The following is a 16,370-nucleotide window of genomic DNA, read 5'->3' on the forward strand; positions in this document are numbered from 1 at the left end:
GGGGTGGCACGGTGGCACATTGGGTAGCAATGTCGCCTCACAGCAGGGTCAGGGTCATTTCTGTGTGGGTTTTGCATGTTTCTCTGTGTGAATTTCCTACAGGTGCTCCGGTTTCCTCCCACAGCCCAAAGACGTGCAGTCAGACCAACTAAAGCTACTAAAATTGTCCTAAGTGTGAATAAGTGTTTGAATGTGTTTGTTTATGTGTCAGTGATCCAATCATATGTGGACAGAGGAGAGGGATCCACACTGGCCATCGGTGGAGGAGGCGTGCTTGACAGGAGTTGTAGGTTGACAGAAATGTCTTTTTGAAGTACACTTCAAAGCATCTTTTGCGCCTCAAAAATGTTACTCGCTACACCTGGGTTAATGCTTTATAAGAGGGCTGAGTCCCTTTGTGTCTGTCTGTGTGACATGTCTGGCTGATGGTCGGTCTTGACCTCCTACCTGGCTTCTCCTGCTAGTCTTTCACTTGTGTTCCTTTGTTCTGGTTTCCAAGATCCAAGTGGGTAAAGTGCTAGTATTACTGTGTTGTAGCTGCCACGGGTATCCTTTTTGTACTCAAGTTTTGTTCATGGGTGTCATGGCTGCTTTTTTGTCTCTTGTCGCTACAGTTTTGCTGGATTGCCCTGTCCTGGTTCTGTGGTGAGAATTTTAGTTGTAACTCTCTAGTGAATTGAGCAGCTATGATTAAACTACTTCCTTAATCTGAACATTCTTATGTTCTAATGGCTTATGTTGATTGCAAAATGCAAAAAAATAGAACCAAGCATTGCACTCAACATCACTGATGAGTAGTTTAAAATCAGCCAGTGGGAAAATTGCAAACCAGGCAACATTAAGTGTGTGTATACTTGTGTGTGTATTTTTGTGTGTCTACTCACAGGTGGTCCAGAATTGCCCATCTCCCCCATTGGTCCAGGAGGCCCTGTCTCCTGCTGTAGACAGGAATGTAGAGGATTCATTAAAATACCCCTCAACATAAAAAAAAAAGCCACAGTGGCTTTATTATGTTAGCCCACGACTATAGCCTGCAACACTATTGGCTGGCAGGGCGCCTACACAGACATGATTGGCTGTGTCTGAAGGGGGGAACTGGACCTACTGTAACCCTGAACAGGATGTTGATGAAGACAAAAAAATGGCAATTTGGATGCAATCACTGGAAGAGGAGACTGGACGCAATCACTGCAGCGGTCATCTGATTTGGAAAGCTGAGCTTGGGGCTGGGTGATTTGAAAGGTGTTAAACAATTATTACATCCTCTTGTGTTCTACTACAGATGGTGTAATGATATTCTAACACAGAACAGATGGAAATGAATGTGCATAAACAATAGCAAGGTCTATTAGTGGCAATCTCAATAAAGAAAACTTCTGGAGAACAATGAAGAAGATAATTCAGCCTAAATTTCAGAGTGATCTTAAGATGATAAGAATATACTTTTGTGTAGATACTCACTGTAGGTGAGTATAGTACGTTAATCAGATGCAAGGCCATGCGGTTTCTTAATTGTTGGCTAATAATTGCACATCTGTTGTATTGTCTTTAAACTGGCCATTGGAGTTTGTCAAGAACATAAAAAAAACCCACAGATCTTAACTCAGAATGAAAAATATCCTAAATAAACTATTTTTTCTACGGCAAAAATAATTAAAATTAATAAATAAATAATTTTAAAAATCAGCCAGTATGGTATTGTGTGACATACAGCCAGATTTCTTGCATGTGATTGATTAATATAAATTAACTGTAAAATATGATGTGACATGTGACATGATGTGACCAAATAAAAAATGTATTCTGTGGTTGATTACTTACAGGCCAGCCAGCCAACAGCAAGTGGTAATATGAAGTTCTCTGAAAAATAAAGTGTAGTAGCTCATTGGAGAAAAGTGAGAAAAGTAGTTTTTTAGAGCTTGATACATTCACATGCACTATGTGAAACTGGACTTCAGTGGTTATAAAGTACCTGATGATCACCAGCTGTAATCAAATCTGAATATACAACTACCTGTCAAGTGTTTGTGACTTTAAAACTCTAGGAAACTTAAAACTGTGGTCATCATCAAATAAGATTAATCTTTTTTATGGACACACACATCTCCTCTACAAATTATGAATCATTCATGACTTCTCCATGTTAACCAGTAATTTGCTGTCATTAATCTTCTTATACATTACATGGTACTGATCTTTAATTTAAAGGTTAAGGTATTAGACCAGACCAGATCAAGCTGATTAGTTTTTTTCCTGGATTTGAAATACTGTACATAGTTTGATGACAGACAGAGAGCAGGCTGTCTTAGCAGCAAGGTTTAAGATGTCGACTTAAATGAGACACCAAACAGAGACCCACTTGTTGCATCAGGCTGCCCATCAGACCACACAGACCGTCTCTGGTACCTGCACCATTAGTTTTGGCTTGGATTCAACTGAGTCCAAAAAAGTGCGTTTCAGACAGAATTGAAGAGCCAGAGCTCCTTCTCAACTCCCAGGAGGGTCTGAGAGATGACCTACACATGACAGAGCCCAGACGGTTTGCAACGCTACAGCCTTTGAGTGAGAACTCTGGGTTAAAGCAGCCGAGTATCAGCACATAGAGCTCAAAGTTAATGCTGACACTGGGGGTTTACTGAGCTCCAGCAACAAATCAGCCTTAATTACAGCCATGAGTAGATCTGCTGCTGTATTACTGCATCATGACCTGCTACACATAATGTAGAGGAAAGATTACGCTTTAAAAAGATTTATGCTGCACAGAACTTGATTTCTTCACAAACTGAACCAGGGCTAGCTATTTATAAACCATTTTTCTGGAAAGTTTCCATTTTCTGGTGCCTCAATGACTTCATACAGGAAAATATGCAATACACAGGCAATTATGCTAATCATTCATGCCACATAAATGCTACAAAAGCCAGAATTTAAAGCTGGGCTGCCCATCAAAGGCCTTCTGCATCACAGGCAAATGTTCAAAGACACAACATGGAAAAACCTGGACTTCTAAGCACTGAAAAAGCAATATAGTTTTTAACTTTCAGCAGATTTCCAGTATTAATATTCAGACCCTTTGATAGTTTGCATACTTTATTGAATTGTGGATTTAATTTTGAACAGATTTTTACCCATCATTCAATACTGACTCACCCATAATGACGATGTGATTTTGACAGTTTCAAAAATGAAACTGAAATCAAAAAGTAAAAATCTCTCATTCTTAAAATTATAAGGATTCTTTGCTGTAAAGCTCTAAATTGTGAGCAAATTCATTCTCTTTTAGGGATCTAGAACTCAAAATTTAGTCAACCTGTTGGACTTTAAACTGAATGGACATGGTTTGGAAAGGTCCCCAATTTACACTGCATGATCAGAACAAATACCAAGCCATTAAGACGACTTTATGGCAGAGTGTCAAAGATGAAAGCCATTGTTGAGTTAAAGGCTTTTAACAACCTGCTCGGAATGTAAAGGACTCACAAGGAAACAAGAGGAATGAGGCAACATAAGGAAATTAATTGTTTGGTCTGGGATGAAGGATGAACAAAAGATTAATGGGTAAAAATTTTAATTATAACCATAAAGTGTGCAAAATGTCAAGGGGTCTGAATACTTACTAAAAACTGAATCAATACCTTCAACCTAATATGTCCGCTACCAATCGTTATGTACATTGGGGGATCCATAATAGCAGCATATTAATAAAGGCAATTTAAAGAACCACACTCTGGTGCACAAATCAGTCAGCACAGTGGATCATTTTGGTCGCATACCCGATTTACCACAGATTTTACACCAAATGCCCTTCCTGACATAATGTACCTGATTTTTGTCCAGGACTTGGGACAGCCACTGAGAGCACATAAGTACATCTCCAACAGCTAGGCTGTTCAGCCAATCCCCCCAGACATCGCCAATTGTGTCCAGCCGATAGCACCAGTAAGATTTGAACCCCACATACTGGTAATTTTTAGGGCTGGTTTGATAAACACTGCCTTAGAACTCTTGGAATAAGTAAAGTGAAATGATCTTTAAAGAATGCTGCAACATTCACTACAAACCATTTGGGACTTGTATGATATCATTCCACAAAGGATTCAATCTGTTCTGTATGTAAAGGTTGCTTATGCCTTACTAACTCCATTAGATTAATATATTGTTATGATTTTTAGCACAATAACAAGCCCATGTATATACAATACAAATACAATTCATTAACTGTATGACTTTTTCCAGTAACTGCAGGCATCTATTTGTAGTTCAGGCCTGTGGTGTGAGTGAACGTTTAAATATACAATCAAAAATGGAGCAGTCCAGCAGAGACCCAGCCATGACCTGGTCACTCTGGCACATAGGGTGGAGCTTGATCAGCACCATGGAATAAATAGTTTTTACTGCCCTGCTGGGGCAGATTGTGACCCTATGGGTGAAGTCTGCTGCTATTATTCACATTTGCTTGTTGGTTTTCCCAGGCTATCAGAGAAGGAACAGACTCGTACCATGAACACAGCCCAGTCCTCCTGAGTGTTGCTCCATAGGTAGATTGTGGGTAGTCCTGGTGGGCCTGGAGGGCCTGGAACACCCCTCGGCCCGTCTCGCCCTCTTTCACCATAAGAACCCTTTGGAAACAAAACAATGCTGTTAAAATAATAACAATGGTTAAGTACTCACACAGGCATTGTATAGTGTGACTTGTTTATTCTGCTTTAAAGTTCAGGAGCATGTTAATGTTCCTCTTACCTTGTCACCTTTAAATCCAACATATCCTCTGATACCACGACATCCCTACAGAAACAAATCCAATGTGCATAATTAACTGGATTATAAAACATTTACAATGTAAATGTCTACATTTTGAACAAACGAGACAAGAAAAAAAAAAACCCTGAGATCACTCACTCACTCTCTTAACCGTTTATCCAATTATGGTTGGGGGAGGTGCTGGAACCTATACCAGCTTTTTCAATGGGCGCAAGGCACACAGTAACACCCTGGACGGGGCACCAGTCCATCGCAGGGCAAACACACATACACACACCCATTCACCTATAGGGCAATTCAGTGTCTTCAATTAACCTGACCGCATGTCTTTGGACTGTGGGAGGAAACCGGAGCTCCCGGAGGAAACCCATGCAGACATGGGTTAACCCTGAGATAACTAAATAAATTATTTCTGTTATATTTTTTGAAAGACTGGTTCCCATACTCACATGGGCGAAACTGGACATTTGGAGACTAGAAAATACAAACCACATAATTGAGAAAAATCTTTCTAAGGTCTGTAATTAAATACATGGAGATGTAATTATGTGTGGTTTGGTTTTTGGCTTGTTGGTTTCACAGAATTGGCACTGATTTTCTTCCATCCTCATTCATACACAGAAAATTGTGAAGGTTTGGGATAAACGAAAAATACTGTTCTCTAGAAAGAAAACTGCAGAATAGAGACCTAAAATAAAAGGAAATTAAAATAGTGACTCAAAACAATAACCTAACCTAAACTAAACTCAACTAAACTAAACCTAAAGCCATCCAGCAGAGCCGTGAATCGTAACTGCCTTCTATATAAAACATAAATGAATCTTTTTTTGTTCATTTTTAGCCTGAGTATTATTATATTGAGGAGTATATTATTGAGGAGTATGAATGCACTAGCAGATAAATCTTAGTGAATATGTTTTCCATGGACATGATAAAAAATTATGTATCACAAACATCACCAAGAAGCAATTTTAAATTGTTTTACACTTGACAGGACATGCTGCACTATAACGCATGCGTGATTTCCTTTTCATAGACAGCTTCATCATGATCAGGGTCACATTGGGTCAGGTTCTACCGAAACATGCTGAGCACAATGCAGAAATACCCTGGACAGGGCAACAATCCATTGCAGGGCTTCGGCTATCTCCTCCCCAGAGACAAAGCTAATCCTGTCTGTCCAGACGCCCGGTTGCTGGTTTGCTTGAAATGACTTTCTAAAATGTCTATAGGAAAAAATTAAAGGGAAGATGGCTTCTGCAACCAAGAGCTGCTGAAAACCTTTACCTTAAACAAATTTAGAATAAACTGGTTTTGTAATTATTTCTTTAATATTACGCCTCCATTTATTTATTCTGTGACTCACTCTCTTTCCCAGCCGTCCAGCAGGTCCTTGTGATCCTCTCAGCAGTCTGTACTTTCTTCCATCAGATCCAGTAATGACATCACCATGTTTATGTGAACTCCTGACCACGCTTTGATGGATTGAGCCATCTTGGTCAGTCTTCACAGGCTTTTCCTGGCCTTCCTGCATGTGAAACTGACCCGAGGATCTGTGAGGTATGTACATCCCTGTGGATGGTAAAAGGTCCTCCTCTGTCAGATTCAGCTCATGAAGCTGTGGCTGCACGAGGATCTCGTTCTCACGGCGTGTATCAGATGTAGAATCCAGGTCGATGATGTTCTCCTCTGAGGGTTTAGCAGGAATCACATGTGAAAGTTCTTTAATCCAGCCCGTTTGCACTTTGTGTGATGGCAAGTCACCCGCTGTGGATTTAGCACTGGTGGTCTGGGCCTTGCTGTCAGTCTTGTCTTTAATCCTATTAAACGTGTATGATGTGGTGTTAAAGGATTTTTGTCGGGTGGATTCCTCCAGCACTCGGACGCTGTTTAAGTATTCCCTTTGAGAGGAAGAGCTCACCTCAGTAACAGGAACAAAACTGGGAGGGTCCTGTAAGAGGAAAGAAATCTTATAAACAACTCAAATCATACAATAGTCCACAACATTTTTGTATTTTATTTACTCCTTATAAACTACCCTGACTGGCTCAACTGATTTGTGATTATTGAGTAAATCAATTGTTTTTTCTTTCCAGTTGAGGGTCATGAGATCAATATGTAGAAGAATTATTTGCTACAGATGCAGCAATACATACAATAAAAAAGGTTAAAGTATTTCTAATGGCTATGTCATGTGGTTTGGGGGTGATGAAGAACATTAGTAGATCAGCTCAGTAGATCATCTCTAATGACTCTGAGACCAGGACTTCTAGCTTAAGGCTGAACTGACAGTCAATAATTACCAGCTTCATAAATCCTCACTGAGACACTGAGGTATGAATCTCATTTTCACTGAACATAAGGTAAAAGATGCAGCTGGAAAATGCACTCGGGGTCTTTTTCATTCATGTCATCTCAGTGATACCAATAGTAGCAAATCTGTCAGTTCTTAATGATAGCTGTCTTCTCAAAATAAGGAATAATTCAGACTTTTAATATGATGTTTTGTTTGATATTTGTATTTGGAAGTGTAACTATGCCCACTGCCCATGTTCCACAGCTTTCTGTAGGAATCTGCCACTGTTTTGTAAAAACGGGGCTGATGGTTATAAGAGAACGCATGTGCTAGCCTGTGACCCCTCTTGAAAAGCAAAGGTGATGTGCATGCAGGTAAGGCAAGTGGAAAAGGAAATATGCTTTATTCAGATTCAAAATGCACACAAAAACACACAGAATTTGTTTTTCTGAGTATAGGTGTGACACCCAGCAAGGCTCTAAACATAGGATGCACTTCCAAAAATGCCCGTCATGCCACCTTTGGGGCATGTTGCTCATCCATGGTATTTCCCTCGTAATCCCGAAAAGGCTGTGACACCAGCTGAGTTCCCAGAAAGTCACAAAGTAAAAGAAAAACGGACAGGACTGAGCCCAGCATCACAGATTCAAGAAAACAGCAGGTTGCCAACAGAGGAGCCGGCAAATCTGCAAGGAAGAGACTGTAAAAAATAGTAACACCTCCACCTGGAGTGAATAAACACACAGCGATTAGGAGGAACTGACATTTTAATTAACTGCGACTCTGTGCTCCATCTGCTGGCCATAAACGGCAAGGCAGAAGGACATAATTCTTTAACTTCTGCATGGCAGGTGGTCTCATAACAACAGGAAAATGTTTAAATTAATGTTTATGCTAATCAATTCTATGCTGCAGATGCAGAACACAGAGCTAGAAATGATTCAGTGTTTTTACCAGGTACCAAACAATGAAGAAAAAAAATTACCAGACCATCAATCATCCACCAAATCAATCAAACATTTAATATCTGTTAATAACTCTTTTAAAAACATCTCATGTGGCCTACCACAGTCTTCCATTGTCCAGCAGCAAGCAGTCTGTCCTGAAATATTCCAAAAATTAAACAGAATAGAATCTGAACACGGTGATTCATGGCTACAGAAAATCCACACTGCACCACTCCATAAAGAACTACAGCGCTCTGTTCCACTCCTGTCCTTTCCTAAAGTGATGGATCCTCCCATACATGGCAACATCAGTGACCAGCCCAAACCCAACACAGGCAACACGGATTTGGAAAAACAGGGCTCAGCCTAGATCACCTTTATACAGATTATCAGTCTAATTTAAAGCTAATTAATATCAAGTTTGACGAAGCGTAACCCTAATGGCATAGCAGGATCATTTGTATCTGTGGCTGAAATTCCTAAAGAACTTTCAAACTGAATACCACAAAGCACAGACATGATGCCAACGTTACCACAATGATTTTGAAGAGTTTTTTAGCTCTCAGAATCTGTAAGATCTGTAAGCCAAAAAGTGAGCACAATATTGGTGAAACATGGACAAGGAAACAAAAATATGAAACAATTCCAACCAATGCATTTCATTATTACTTTTAAAAGTACCCTTCTTTTTTTTAAAGCCACAATTAAAGCTTAACAGAATACGTTTTACTTTCAGAATTTCGGTCATTTAGAGCATGAAATGCTTTTCACAGATATAAAAGCTTCAGTACATGAATAACACGAGTCCTGGGTTCAATCCTAATCCCAACCCTGGATCCCAGCAGTAATGAGCTTGCATAATTTAATGCTGCACCACCCAAGTGCCCCATATGGAAAAGTATAAACAAAACAGTTGAAGTCAGAGATGGGGTGAGTGCTTCTAACTTCTATTTTCTCTCATATTAATTCATGAAAGGCTTTTCGCCTCTGACAGAAGTGCATCACAAGCCACAAAGCATCAGGGCTGAAGCTGTTGGAAGCATTGCAGTAACAATAAAGGAGTTGAAAGTGTATGTGAGTGTGTACATGTGTGTGTGAGTGTGTGTATATATATATAGGTCTAAATGTGAGAAAACACAGACTTTTGACACTTTTGTCTCTGTTTACCCTTCATACATGATATCTGGTATATTTTCGAGCTGTAAATTATAGCCGAGGGCTGTATGAGTGCACTGATGAAAGACAGGCACTGCCAGGGTACGTTCAGCTGGAACAGTGTGACTGAAAATAAAGCAGGGTAAAGATCCCACAGTTCCTTTCATTCATCCGTCCTCAATCTGAGAACTCAATCCTAGTTCGATCACCCTTGGCAATAACAACTGCATAAGTCACATAAGTACATAAAAGTCAAAATTTTACATCGCTGTGTAGGCAACTAAACCCGCTCTTGTTTGCAGAACTGTTTTAATTCGGCTACACTGAAGGGCATGAACCGAAGGTTTTGCCACAGCGTCTGAATGGGATTCAAGTCAGGACTTTAAATGCTTCATTTTGTTTGTCCTGAATTAAGAAGTGGATTTGCTTGTTTTTTTGGATCACTGTCCTGCTGCATTGCTCAACTGTGCTTAAGCTTTCGGTTTTAAGAACTTTACAAAAGTATTTTCAGATACACTTTAAACAGGAAACAGCTACATACCAATTTCAAGACCAGCTGCTGAGAAAAACAGCTTGAGCTTTAGGTCATTAACAGACGGGCAGACATTTCTTTTTTCAGGATTTTCTGATAGTGAGCAGAACTCATGTTTTCATCACTTATGTCGTCCAGGTCCTTTGGAAGCAAAGCAGCCCTGACCATCACACCACCACCACCATGTTTGACTGTTGGTATGATGTACTGTATTTATGCTCGAATGCAGTGTTAGCTTTATGCCAGATGTAACGGAAACCATGTTTTTCAAAAAGTTCTACCTTAACTTAAATCATCAGTCAACAGAATAGTATCCCAAAAGTCTTGGGGGTCATGTAGATGTGTACAGACCTGCAGTTCTTTAGATGTTCGTCTGAGTTATTCTGTGACTGATTCATTCAATTTGTTCAATGGGTCGCCAATGTGATGCATATGCCAGACTGGTTGTATTTAAGTGATGTTTAGATATAACAGATCTGGCACTAATCATGCCTGTGTAAGCCTAGTGAAACATAACCCAACTGTCAACTGAACCAGGTTGGGCTGAACAGCATTTTTCAATCAATAAATGAAATCATTTAGAAATACATTTTGTGTTTACTAGGATTATCTTTGTTTATTCCCAAGTAGTGGAATGCTCTGTCTGGAGAAAAAAACTATGCAAAACTGTTCTTTCATAAAGATCACATTTTAATTTTAAGTTCATAAACTTTTTTATCCAGTACTCCAACCAGAATCTTATGAACTTTATGGTCACAGGCTAATAAACTCATACACTATGAAATGCAGGTGCTAATGCTGGACTGTTATTTTATAATGAACATTAACACTTGCCCATGTGTTGTTGTAAAAGGTTTTTGACGCCCATAACATCCCAAATACATCAGCAAATTCTCCTCGTTATCGTCACATACGCATTATCAAGCTATTTTGCTAAAATATGAAGCACATTTTCTCTAACACACAGCTGTACAATTACTATAGAATCGTGTGACTGCAGGCTTAATGTAATTAAAACTCAAACAGCTGGATCAGTTTCAAAGACTTTACAAGAATATTTTCAATCAGAGACTCTTTAAACAGGAAACAGCTACATACCACTTTCAATACCAGCTGTAGAAAAAAGAACAATTTCGTTCAATCTGACGCTAACTACTAGCACTTGCTACAGTGTCATGTAGCAACCACATGCTATGTGACCGAACGCGGGCAGGTTATAAAAGCAAACGTTTACAACCCCACGCAGCAACTTCACTCGGGATAATGAGGCCTATTTATGGAAAACCACAGTCATAACTGTAAAAAATTCACAAGCATTTACCTGAGCACACATTACACAGCCAGCTTTCACTTACACTAACTAAACACACGTAACGACTCCAATAAAGCCGCTGTAAACTCGCCATGACCTTTCCACAGCTGAGTGGAACATGGCATGTGTTCAAGCAGGAACTTCCTACAAGTCTGAACCAACAGAGGCCCCAAGGTGGTCCATGATCTTTTGGTGTGGTGGGGTCGATTACTTAAACACCTTTATGGAGGCACTTTAAAGTAGTTGAAAGGGGTCGTTTATCAGATGGAAAATCAAGGACAGGCCATAAACACTCAAAAAGCAGATATCATTAGATCAGACGTTTCAGCCATGAATGCAGAGACATCTCAAATAGGGAGCACACTTCTATAACTTTATAACTTATATAACTGTATAACTTATACAGTGCAAACTCAGAAGTACTTTGTAATTTCTGACAAACAGGGATGGGCAAAACCAGTCAAAATAATTCATTCAAATGGTGTATTTGGGGCATTTATTAAGTATGTGGTTTATCGTTACAGGATTTTGGCATATTTCACAGGTTGGTGGGTTTTCATTATTCTGGTGTGGCCGATTTTGCACCTTGTGTGTATAACTTGGTCTATACGTCGTCCCTGGTGTGTCCTTGGATTAATGTTGATGCTTGAGTGTATCTCCTGAAGTTTATTTGTAGTCTGTGTGTTCCATTCAGTTTGCTAATTTTCCTTGATGCAAAAATATACTAGTGGTTTGATATCTCTGTAAATATAAATGTGTATTAATTGTTTTCAGTCAGCGCTTCATCCCAGTGTGGGTCACGTTGGTTTAGCATCACCTGAAAATACTGAAATGTGTATTTGATATAAACAAATATCTATGGAAACATTGTTTGGAACTGTCTTAAACTACAAAAAGCAGCTAATCATTTTAAATGCTACCTGCTAAATTTAATGCTGTTTCTGCAGAGCACCAGTGACAGGGCGTTCATCATCAGTAAACCAGCATGACCATCATTAATCACAGCAGGAAAGTCCAGCAACAGTTTTATGGAAACAAACGAGACTTCAGGGTCAATCCAGCTGTCTCCATGTGTGATTTTCAAACTACTGAAGCTCTTTCATCTCTCCACTGCAGCTGATGCTCATTCCTACAATACTGTGTGGGATAATGAGGGATCTGAGTTTAATGTGAGATTTGCGTCTATTTGAATCTATATTCGCAGTACAAGTACATGCTAATGTAGCCTCATGTCATGTGCTATCATTCAGAAGCTGACTTTTTACTTAGCATCAGGTGATTTTTCTCTCACCAGTATGTCTGCTTCCTCCACTTCAGGTCTGAGATCTTGTCTTGATCTTGTGATTTGATGATCTACAAAGCCACTAAAGGACTCTGAAATTGTTGGGTCATTTATCAGGCTGCTTGAGGATGGCGATGGACGAGTCTGGAAAAAAAAAAGTAAAAATAAGGTGATACTAAATGATATAACTAAATGATAGAACTACAGTATATACCAACTATATGATGATTTCCTGAAAATGACAGAATGCAGACCAGTTTATTACAGCAGGTTTCTTTAAACCCTGGGTCGCAACCCTTGGGTGGGTCGCGAGCCAAACAAATGGGTCACAGAGAAAAATAATATTAATTAAAAAAACTAATTTTAACTTGTACATATGGGCCCCCTTGTGGAGGCTTTACATTACATCTTGTACACCACAGTTTGGACCAGTTTGCCACTATTTTAATTAATTAAGAATATTTTGTTTTGTTTTGATGCATTGTTTGCCTGGGTTGCGATAAAAATTATGGACAAACTGTGGGTCGCTTAAAAAAAGTGTGAAAAACTCTGTACTACAGTTCAATTGCATATTAAGAGGTATTAATGTATTTATGGAATAATGGATAAGCAATTTTATCACATTTTACAGTTCCAGTTCAACATTCCAGCTCTTTTCTTCTGTACCTGTACACTGTGAGATGTTTCGGAGGACAGCGAGTTGACTGAAGCTCCACACACAGGCTTGTGGAGGCTGCAGTGACGGCGAGCAGCTCTGCCGTCGCCCAAGAGAAACATCATCTGCCTGATCTCACCCTGTCGACACAAACTCACACATCAGCAACAGTTCAGTATTAAACACTTAAACTGTCGATTTTAAGATTTTTTAATGAACTAAAAACGTGATATTAGTATGTTTCTCATGCAGTGTCATGCTATAGCACGAAAAACAGTGCTGAACTTGGCTGAGCATGCAGGTTCTATTAGGCACGCTAGATCCAGCTGTTTGGCCTTTAGCCAGTATTCTGGAGAATGTTAAATATTGATGAGATCGCCAGCAAAAACCCCCCATGAGTATAAGTGATGAAAATACATTCAAAAGAATGTTTTTTTCATGAACAGTGAAAATCAGGCTGATTAAATTGTAAGTAAATTTTAATGGACAGTCGAAACAGCTTTTCTAATGGTTCCTTTTTACTGCTCCCCACTGCTAGGCACAGTTTTTACTCTAGATGCCCTTTTTGGTGCAACCCTACTATTTATCCGGCCTGGGATAGGCACTAAGGGTGCACTGGTATGTACCTCTCAATTCAAAAACACAGAAACAAACTAAAAATTATTTTTGTCCTGTCCTAACATTATTACAATTAACCAATGGCTTAATAGTTTATGACAAAACAAAAGTGAAACCCAGCAATCAAATCATCTTTTGTTGTTTTTAAATTGTATAATCAACTGTATATTTCTTTAAAATTACCTCAAAAGGGGTCTCAAACCCCCGCATAATGCCCCCAACCATCAGCAGGCCATCTGTAGAAATACCCATGTATGGGTAGGTCCAGCGCACTTTCTCCACTAACACACAATCCACATACACGGTCAGAAACTCAAATGAGACTCCCACTGATAGCCAGTGCCACTGTGAATCAGACAGGCCTGCCACCAAAAACCTGCAGAAACAAAAACATGCACTCAGTCAAGTATGAGGGCAGAACCGGTTAACAAAAAGGATTTGATTGTATTACAGTTTCTATCCAATTCCGATGCTTTACAAAGTTGATCAGTTCCTTACAAAACCGAAGAAACTAACCGAAAAAAATCTAATAATCTAATTTCAACCACTACCATTTTGGTAATAGAGATGCACTTTATGGCCAAAAGTATGTGGACACATGATAAGAAATTTGTACAAAAATGCAACTTTATTTTACTAATGGTTTGTTCAACATTTTTAAGCTAGATTTATAAGGCAGACCAAGTGTTTAAGTATGAGACTCACTCATAATCGTGATGCTGCGCAGTGATGAAGGTGAAACCAAAAGGACTAATGCGGATCTGAAGGACCACCTGATTGTAGAAGTCGAGGATGGTCAGGACACTGCGGTCCACATCCTGAGAGGTTCGCAGCTGGAGCAGCACACTAAACTCATCTGCAAAGCTTTCCATACACACACAGAATAAAATAAGGTTAATGAAACAGGCCATTGTTTTACTATGTTCATTTTATCCACCTGTGGTGTTTTATTATCATGCACTTTAAATAGCATGTTTCATTATCACGGAAACTGTTGTCGTGGCTTCGTAGCTCTTCAATATGATTTTCTCCCTCCTTAAATTAACAAAACCAGAAAGTTACTTATAAATCCAATTTATTATCTTGCTGTTTTTTTTTTAATCTTCTCATGGCTCTAAATGATGACCATTGCAGAGCTTCCTTTTATTATTTAAACTTGATGTTCTGTTCAGTGCTACAGCCAACAGAAAGCTGTTTTGCTGTGTATCATGTGAAAGGCTCAAACATTGCAGTAAGCAACAATGTGCTCCAGCCTGGCTGTATCATAGCATGACTCTTGGTACATGGTACGGCTCTCTGTGACAATCCATCGCTGGCTGGTGTAAAAAAAAACATTCGACTTGTGTAGAAGAGACTTAGTGCCAGCCTGAGACCCTTCTCAACCAGCATGAAAAAGGAATTGTAGTAGATAACTGGAAATTACAAGTTTGGGTGAAAAAGGTAAAAAAATGACATTTAACATTTAAACATTTAAAAACTTTTTTATAAGTAAGTTACTCATTTATTGTCCACTGTACAGATAATAAAATGGATAATGTTGTCTGAAAATTAAACACCAGAGTATTCCTCTAATAAAGAAATATCCTGTAAAGTTTGGATTATGGACAGACCTTATTCCAAAAGCTTGTCGTGTTGGGAGAGTCAGGGTTGAGTAGAGTCCGATACTCAGCACTGGACATCCTACATCATCCTTGTATAAAGACACGTTGTTAGTTTGTGGCACAAGGCTGGATAAGTGCTGTAGCAAGTCCACTTTGTGGGTGAAAAGATTCAAATATTCTTCCAACTCCTCTGTAAAAGAGCAAACAACATGTATTCATTATCAGCATGGGTGAAGCTACAATACAGGCAAGGTAGTGTAATTTACTGCTGCGCTACCTGAGCAACCATAAATTCAGATAATTAAAATCTCTTAAGTAACTGTAAAAAAGTAAATGCTAATTCATGGTACAAATGTAATAAATCAGAGTTTACTATTTAACACCAAAATATAAACCACTGTTACTATTTTATACCAAAATATCAATAAATAAAGTTTCTAATCAAATTTGTTAGAAGTGCCCAGTACACTCTTTTAGTATGAGACGACATGAATGATGGATGTAGAAAAACAAACCAGTAAAAGTAGTAACATCTCAGGTTGCTCCCATAAGCCTTATTAATCACACAGATCATGACAGTTGGAAACAGCAGGGCACATTACCTCTCATCACTAACAGAGAAACAATGCTGATGTAGGATCAGCTCCCAGTACTCATGTTATAGTATGTTACAGATGAAAGGCAGTTGCTAATCCTACATCAACATCACTACTTTGAACTGTCTGATTAAAGCTACACTTGGTAAAAGACGCTTTAATGATGTGTTACATCAAGGATGAGGAAAAGCTAAAAACTGGACTAGACCAGATCCTCCAAAGTTTGGTTTTGTGAGATATTTATTTTATTTGGTAAAAGTGGTGGGTTATGGAAAGTCTTGGAGCTCTCAGAGAATAATGGGGATGACCTAAACCTGGAGAGGAGAACAGTTAGTGTAGTCAACAAAGATTTTATTTTTTATTAAATACCACACAAATAAATACTCATAAATGAGAATATTGTGTACATTTATTACATTTTTGTGGTAGTGAATTTCCCAAGGTAATTTGAAGAATTACAAGGAAGGGCACAAGAAAGGAATATACAGGGCAGCAATTTCTTACAGGGCTTCGGCCATGGTAGACATAGCTAATCATGTCTGTGTAGACGCCTGGCCGGCTGATGGCACCACTGGAATTTAAACCTGGATCTAAGTGGTAGCAGATTAGCATCAT

The 16,370-nt window shown here is 39.0% G+C and overlaps 1 protein-coding gene across 1 annotated transcript in view; it reads right to left on the bottom strand.

The window, feature by feature from the left end:
- Window positions 1–15,768, bottom strand: part of si:dkey-61l1.4 (collagen alpha-1(I) chain) — a 38,612-nt gene extending 22,844 nt beyond the window's left edge. Inside the window, exons 1-11 of the mRNA XM_063018298.1 lie at window positions 15,762–15,768; window positions 15,169–15,349; window positions 14,264–14,422; window positions 13,742–13,934; window positions 12,952–13,080; window positions 12,295–12,429; window positions 6,128–6,712; window positions 4,741–4,785; window positions 4,500–4,619; window positions 1,822–1,860; window positions 885–938 (exon numbers count right to left, since the gene is read on the bottom strand). Coding sequence (XP_062874368.1) covers window positions 885–938; window positions 1,822–1,860; window positions 4,500–4,619; window positions 4,741–4,785; window positions 6,128–6,712; window positions 12,295–12,429; window positions 12,952–13,080; window positions 13,742–13,934; window positions 14,264–14,422; window positions 15,169–15,349; window positions 15,762–15,768 — 1,647 coding nt within the window. The remainder of the gene's footprint in view (window positions 1–884; window positions 939–1,821; window positions 1,861–4,499; window positions 4,620–4,740; window positions 4,786–6,127; window positions 6,713–12,294; window positions 12,430–12,951; window positions 13,081–13,741; window positions 13,935–14,263; window positions 14,423–15,168; window positions 15,350–15,761) is intronic.
- Window positions 15,769–16,370: the final 602 nt, after the last annotated feature.

Source organism: Trichomycterus rosablanca, chromosome 21, assembly GCF_030014385.1.
Source record: "Trichomycterus rosablanca isolate fTriRos1 chromosome 21, fTriRos1.hap1, whole genome shotgun sequence".
Lineage (NCBI taxonomy): Eukaryota > Metazoa > Chordata > Actinopteri > Siluriformes > Trichomycteridae > Trichomycterus > Trichomycterus rosablanca.